Source organism: Lepus europaeus, chromosome 2 (genome assembly GCF_033115175.1).
Source record: "Lepus europaeus isolate LE1 chromosome 2, mLepTim1.pri, whole genome shotgun sequence".
Classification (NCBI taxonomy): Eukaryota; Metazoa; Chordata; class Mammalia; order Lagomorpha; family Leporidae; genus Lepus; species Lepus europaeus.
This window is the reverse complement of record NC_084828.1, coordinates 143,120,375-143,128,313: the sequence shown is the minus strand read 5'-3', so window position 1 is coordinate 143,128,313 and position 7,939 is coordinate 143,120,375. Positions and strand designations below refer to the sequence as shown.

Below are 7,939 nucleotides of genomic sequence, written 5' to 3'. Positions count from 1 at the left end.
GCTGGGGACTTCTCACTCCAGAGTCTCATGAGCCAGTTCCTCTGGTAAAGCCTCTCTCCCTCTCTCTCTCTCCCTCTCTTTCTCCTTCCCTCTCTCCCTCCCTTCCTCCCTCTCTCTCTCTCTCTCTCTCTCTATTTCCTTATTGGCTCTCTCTGGAGAACCCAAATACATCAATATTCCATGTCAATCCAGTCCCAGGCCATTAAAATATATTACTATTTATAGTTATTTTAAAAATAAAGTTGGCCAGCACCATGGCTCACTAGGCTAATCCTCCGCCTGTGGCACTGGCACTCCGGGTTCTAGTCCCGGTCAGGGCGCCAGATTCTGTCCCAGTTGCTCCTCTTCCTGTCCAGCTCTCTGCTGTGGCCTGGGAGTGCAGTGGAAGATGGCCCAAGTGCTTGGGTCCCTGCACCTGCATGGGAGACCAGGAAGAAGCACCCGGCTCCTGGCTTCAGATCGGCGCAGCACTGGCTGTGGTGGCCATTAGGGGAGTGAACCAACGGAAGGAAGACCTTTCTCTGTCACTGTCTCTCTCTCTGTCTATAACTCTGTCAAATAAAAAAAATAAAAAAAAAAAAAAGGCAAAATCTCTTTGACTAGCTCCATCTCACAAGACCATTTTATATTTTTTTAGTTGTAGCTCTTATGTATGCCAAAGGGATCAGTGGTTATTAAGAGACCCAAGTGGGTATCCAGGGAAAGGTCACGGGCTGCATGTTGATGATCTCTCAATCAGGATTGTGGCACTGTGCAGGCCACCCCTTCTTGGTCTACTGCCTTTGAACAAACAAACTTTTGTTTTACCAAACCAAAGGCAAAATGTGCTGACTAAGCCTTTCGTTGCCAGGAAAACTGTATTGTATTTCTGTGTGTGTGTGTGTGTGTGTGATACAAAAGGTTAAAACAAAAATATGTGACCATGCAGCTCTGGGCTCTGAGGTTATACTATATGGCTATAAAAAAACCCTGCATTTAAGTGACAGACTTTATCTGAAAAAGTTATGTATTTTTCTGCTTAAAAGTTTTTTCTTAATAAAATGCAAAATTCAGACTCCCTGTCCTCAAGGAGTTTCTAATCTAGTTGGAGAAATAAGATTAGTTCAAACAGAATTATGAATTATGGGACTAAAAGATATCTCATTTTGAATGTTGGCTTAGAAACCCATTTAGGGCTCAGACAATAATATCCCAAAATGTGCCACTTTGGACTTCAAACTGAGAGCCCCGGGATACAGAAAATACAGGAAGAGCTTTCTCTGCAGTTCTTTTATCTACAAAGTCCAGATCTGCCAAAGAGGAATACAATTGTCTTCGATCTTCCTACTGAAATTTCATTACCCAAGAAAGATTAAACTCCTATCATAGACGCGGGCGTTGTGGTGTAGCGGATAAAACTGCTGCACCTACATGGGAGACTTGGAAGAAGCTCTGGGCTCCTGGCTTCGGATCAGCCTAGCTCCCGCCGTAGTGGCCATTTGGGGAATGAACCAGTGGATGGAAGGCCTCTCTTTCTCTGCCTCAGCCTCTCTGTGATTCTGCCTTTCAAATAAATAAAAATAAATATTTAACAAAAAAAGAAGTTTTTTTTAAAAGATGTACTTATTTATTTTGAAAGTCAGAACTACCAAAAGAGAGGGAAAGACACAGAGAGATCTTTCATGTACTGATTGACTACCCAGATGACTCAATGGCCAGTGCTGAGCCAGGCTGAAGCCAGGAACTCCATCTGGTTCACCTGAATGGCTGGCAAGGGCCTAAATTCTTGGGCCAGCTTCTACTGCTTTTCCCAGGCCACTGTCAGGGAGCTGAATCAGAAGTGGAGCAGCCTGCACACAACTCAGTGCTCACATGGGATGCTGGCACTGCAGGCAGTAGATTTACCCGCTACACCACAGTGTCGGTAAGAGACTGAAAACAGAACATCATACCCAGAGCTCAAAGGAACTTAGGTCATTGTCTGTTCTCCAGGCTGATCTTTTTCCCCTAAAAATCATTTACTTCTTTGAAATTTCCTAAATTGCCCCACTTTCTTCTTCCTTGAAAAGTGGGTATCTAAGCCTCAATTATCTGGTCCTCCTTTGAGTTTTGTATTTTGTGTGGCTCCTGTGTACATTTGAACATTAATATATTTTTATGCTTTTCTCTTGTTGACCCATCTTGCTAGTTTATTTTGGCAGGCTTAAAAACTGAACCTTGGGGCTGGCATTGTGGTGTACATATTAAGGCACTACCAGCATTCCATATGGGCATTGGTTCAAATACTGCCTACTCCACTGCTGATCCAGCTCCCTGCTAATCACCTGGGAAAAGCAACAGAAGATGGCCCAAATGCTTGGGCCCCTGCATCCACACAGGAGACCTGGATGAAGCCCCTGGCTCTTTGCTATGATTTGGCCAAGCCCTGGCTGTGAGGTCATTTGGGGAGTGAACCATCAGATAGATCTCTCTCCCTCACCTCCCCCCATAAATCTGACTTTCAAATACATAAATAAATAAATATTTAAAAACAAACAAAAAACAAATATTGAACTTCCCTATACCCATCTGGTCTGAAACTGCCTGCCAAGGTGGAATTCTTCATACAAAATACTCAGTAAATAGTCTTTTTTTTTAAATTTTTTTAAAATTTTTTTTGTGACAGGCAGAGTTAGACAGTGAGAGAGACAGACAGAGAGAAAAGTCTTCCTTCCGTTGGTTCACCCCCCAAATGGCCGCTATGGCCGGTGCACTGTGCTGATCCGAAGCCAGGAGCCAGGTGCTTCCTCCTTGTCTCCCATGTGGATGCAGGGCCCAAGCACTTGGGCCATCTTCCACTGCACTCCTGGGCCACAGCAGAGAGCTGGACTGGAAGAGGAGCAACTGGGACAGAATCTGGTGCCCCAACCGGGACTAGAACACAAGGTGCTGGTGCTGCAGGCGGAGGATTAGCCTAGTGAGCTGCGGTGCTGGCCTCAATATTTTCAATTGAATAGGCTATCTCTTCCCACTGATTTATAACAACCTGAATTTATACACACACACACACACACACATTTGGATACTTCAAAAATTTGTGGAAAATAGAATTAAAATTTAAGTTTAGGGGTGGGTGTGTGGCACAGTGGGTTAAGCTGCCATCTGTGACACAGCAACCTATACCAGAGCACTGTTTCAAGTCCCAGCTGTTCTGCTTTAGATCTGGCTCCCTGCTAATGCCCCTGGGAAAGCCATGGAAGATGGCCCAAGTATACGGGTCCCTGCTACCCACAAAGGACACCTGGATGGAGTTGCTGGCTCTTGGCTTCATCTTGGACAGGATGGCCCAGTTTTTGTGGCCATTTAGAGAGTGAATCAGCGGATGAAAGATTACTCATCACTCTGTCTCTCCCTCTCTCTGTCACTCTCTGCCTTTCAAATGAATAATTAAATCTTTAAAAACTTTTAGGTTTATTTGGATGCAAAAATATTTGAAATCCATGTATAAGGGGATCTTCAAAACATTCATGGAAAATGTTTATTATGGAAAACTATGCATCAATTTCCTTTTCTTTTTTGTATCATTTGTTATTATTTTCTTTTTTTTTTAAAAAAAAAAAGATTTATTATTTATTCGAAAATCAGAGTTACACAGAAAGAGGAGAGGCAGAGAGAGAGAGAGAGAGAGGTCTTCAATCCGATGGTTCACTCCCCAGATGGCTTCAACGGTCAGAACTGCGCCGATCTGAAGCCAGGAGCCAGGAGCTTCTTCCTGGTCTCCCACGTGGGTGCAGGGGCCCAAGGACTTGGGCCATCTTCTACTGCTATTCCAGACCACAGCAGAGAGTTGGATCAGAAGAGGAGCAGCAGGGACCAGAACGGGTGCCCATATGGGATGCTGGCACCTCAGGCCAGGGCATCAACCCGCTGAGCCACAGTGCGGCCCCATTTGTTATTATTTTCATAAAATGAGGTATTTCAATGTGCTATCAGATATAGTATTAAATATGTGCATTCTGAAGAAATTAAACACAGAACTTTGCATTTACCCAGTTCTATGCCTCAAACATGAACAAATACATTAACAAGAGGAAACAAGCTTGGAAAAAGGCATTTACACACATATATTTATGTATATATTTTTAAGAGAAGTTTCCTAGTTCAAAAATGATAAAGTAATATCTATTCAAAACTTTAAAAATTCATTTTCATATGAAAATATGAGTATCAAATTTAGTTATGTCTCAGCATCATACTACAGCATATGGACAATGGAAGAATTACTACAGTATATAACAAAGATTAACAATATATTTGCATATAAAACATGTTCTTCAAACATTTAGGTATTATTACAGAACTCAGGTGTGTGCTGCCAGCCTAATATTGGCTGCAAAAGCCATCTCTTATTACCCAGGATGTATACAAAAGGCAGCTGTGTCAATGGTATTTACAGAAATTCCCCAGGGATATGAAATGGCAACTCCCTTGTGGCATCTGCTGAAACAAAAGCACCATTTGTAAAAGAAGGAAGGACTTTCTGTTGTTCAGAAACTTAAACAAGGTGATTTCCACAGCCCCGAGGCTTCCAAAGTATTATTAGCTGAAGCTAGAAGGACCATCAGCATTCATCACATCACCAAGCTGAGGTTCCAGCAGAACCCCACATGGTTTCCCACCCCAGACCCAAACTCAACAGGGGAGTGATTTCAAAGTAAACCAATATTCTTAATGTCAATACAATGTTTGTTTACAAAAAAGATAACAAGACATCAAAACGTACAAAGTGGTAGTGACTGTCCAGTTTTGAGAAACATTTAGCAAGTCCAAGTGTGTTCAGTTTTCTTTAGCAACTGTGCTGTCTTACCTGCAATTTTTCCCTTTCCAGCAAAAGCAGGTGCTCCTGGGTCTGCAGGGAGTGGACATACTCAGCAGCCTTCATTTGGCTGGCCATTAGGACACTGCTTGGGATGCACACATTCCATATTGGAATGTCTGATTCAAGTCTGAGCTGCTCCACTCCTAACCCAGCTTCTTGCTGATACGAATCCTGAAAGGCAGCAGGTGATGGTCTATGTACTTGAGTCCCTGCTACCCATGTTAAATACCTGGATTGAATTCTGGGTCCTGACTCTGGCTTGGCCCAGCCCCAGCTGTTGGGGGGTATTTGTCTTTCAAATAAAATGAAACTGATAAATTTTGTTACATTTATAGATTTATTGTGAATTGCCATCTTTATAGTAGTCAGTCTATCCTATATATAGGATATGTATAAATCTTTGACTATATATATTTACAGATTTATTGGTTTATTTGAAAAGCAGAGTGATAAAGAGGGAGAGACACAGATCTTCTATCTGTGGTTCACTTCCCAATGTCTGCAATAACCAGGTCTGGGAGAGATCAAAGCCAGGAGCCAGGAACTCTATCCTGGTCCAGGGGCCCACATTGGATCATCTGCTGCCTCACAGGCACATTAGCAGGGAGCCATATTGAAAGTGGAGTAGCTAGGACTTGAACAGGAGCTCCAATATGGGATGCTGGTGTGGCAAGTGGCAGCTTAATCTGCTGTGCCATAATGCTGACCCCCCAAAATATCTATTTTCCTCCTACCAACCCACTCAATCATTGGGTGGTTCTGATTATTTTTATTTTATTTTTTTCAAGATTTTTAAATTTATTTTTTTATTAATTTGAAAGCACTACAGAGAGAGGTAGAGACAGAGAGAGAGGTCTTCCACCTGCTGGTTCACTCCCCAGATGGCTGCATCTGAAGCCAGGAGCCAGGAGCCAGGAGCTTCTTCCATGTCTCCCACATGGGTGCAGGGGCCCAAGGACTTGGGCCATTTTCCACTGATTTCCCAGGCCATAGAAGAGAGCTGGATTGGAAGAGGAGCAGCTGGGACCAGAACCGGCACCCATATGGGATGCCAGTGCTTCAGACCAGGACTTTAACCTACTGTACCTCAGTGCCAGCCCCCAGTTCTGATGATTTTTAAAGTTCTTCCTTATTTGATGTACATCTCTTTCCCTGTATTTTCTAGGCATTGGTTCTAATTTTGCCCCTTGTAAGCACATGAGAGTCAAAATGATAAATCTTTATTTTCATTTTTTTAAAGATATATTTATTTGAAAAGTATAGTTACAGAGAGGCAGAGAGAGGGAAAGGGACAGAGAGAATCTCTTCCATCCTCTCCCCAAATGGCTGAAGCAGCTGGGGCTAGGCCAGGAAAAACCAAAACCAAAACCAGGAGCCTGGAACTCCATCCTGATCTCCCATGTGGGTGCAGACAGGAACCACTTTTTTGGGTGCACATAGCCTGGAGCGAGTGCTGTAAAATAGTTAACAAAGTAGATGCCATTCTTATGATGGGACTTAAATTAAGACATTATGCCAATAGGATATTTAACACAGAGCCAGACATAGTGGTCCTACCCCTATCACAATTAGAACTGTCCACATTGATGCAGAATAGCATGCTTTCAAACTTTAATGATAAATTTCCCAGGGCAGGCTGACAATCACCTGCAGGTGGACAGACTACTCCAGATGTTACAAACCTTAGAAACATGCTTTCCCCACTAATCAATCTATACCCATGGCACCATGAGCGTTTACAGATGCCAACAAGTCACTGTTTCGAGTAGTGATCAAATCCTCAACAGAAAAAGATAAGATCCATGTAGAACCCCACGGGGGTTGGGAGAAATAAGGGCAATAGTCAAAGTTCTACTCCTTAACCAAGATGGGATGGTAAATATATTTTCGGACAGCAAATACTCAGTACAGGTAGCAAAGACGATCCCTTTTGCAGTCTTCAACCCGACCAATAAGCCAATTGACCAGATGTTCACAACACTTAAAGAGCTAACTGAGAATAGAAAACACCCATGGTATATCTCACACGTAAAATCACATACTGGGGAATTCTTCGAGGACGGACCGGAGGTGGCCGCGGAATCCTGCTTATCTGTGAAATGCAGCTAACGCACCAGCTGGACCTGTTTCCCGAATGCAGGGTGACCCTTTTGTTGTTTAAAGATGTAAAAAATGCTGGAGACCTGAGAAAAAAGGCCATGGAAGGCACCATTGATGGTTCACTGATAAATCCTACAGTGATTGTCGATCCGTTTCAGATACTTGTGGCAGCAAACAAAGCCGTTCACCTCCACAAACTGGGAAAAATGAAGACAAGAACACTGTCTACATAAATTATTTTCAACCTTTCCCCAAACAACAATATTTCAGAAGCTTTGAAAAAATTTGGTATCTCAGGAAATGATACTTCAATTCTAATTGTTTACGTTGAAGAGGGAGAAAAGCAAATAAATCAAGAACATCTAATATCTCAAGTAGAAGGGCAGCAGGTTTCTCTGGAAAAGCTTCCTGAAATAACAAATATTACAGAAGTCAAAAAGATATATAAACTGTCCTCACAAGAAGAAAGTATTGGGACATTATTAGATGGTATCATTTGTAGAATGTCAACAAAAGATGTTTTGTGAAATGTCAGAAATATCAACAGAAATTTTCAGCATTAAAAACAACACTGATTTTTCTGATTATAAAATTAATGTATATTAATCGCATAAAATTTTCAAACACAGAATGGTATAAAAAGAAAAGAAAGGCTACTCCTATTTGTTCTTCTTTTAAAAGATACTCACTGTTGTTGTAGCTTGTTATTGCCTGCTAGCCTTCCATTTTTCTATTCGAATATATTTTATTTTTATATAATTGGAATAAAAACTGCAGCCACCTGTTGAATGCCAAAAATAAATAAATAAATAAATAAATAAATAAATAAATCACATACTGGGTTACTTGGCTTTACTTCCCAAGGCAACAAAAAGGTTGATCGTCTTATCTCCTGCAACACAGCTTCCATTGGACACCTGGAAGAGGCCTGTATTCTACACCAAAAATTTCATATGTCAGCAAGCAACATAAAATCGCTTTTCCCGGAGCTAACAATGAGCC

The 7,939-nt window shown here is 41.9% G+C and overlaps 1 protein-coding gene across 1 annotated transcript; it reads left to right on the top strand.

Moving 5' to 3' along the window:
* Positions 1–6,920: 6,920 nt before the first annotated feature.
* LOC133749601 (EKC/KEOPS complex subunit TPRKB-like) lies at positions 6,921–7,501 on the top strand. Its single transcript, XM_062178849.1, is given in 1 exon segment — positions 6,921–7,501. A coding segment is annotated over 1 exon segment (528 nt). The 5' UTR covers positions 6,921–6,936; the 3' UTR covers positions 7,465–7,501.
* The last annotated feature ends 438 nt before the right edge of the window (positions 7,502–7,939 follow it).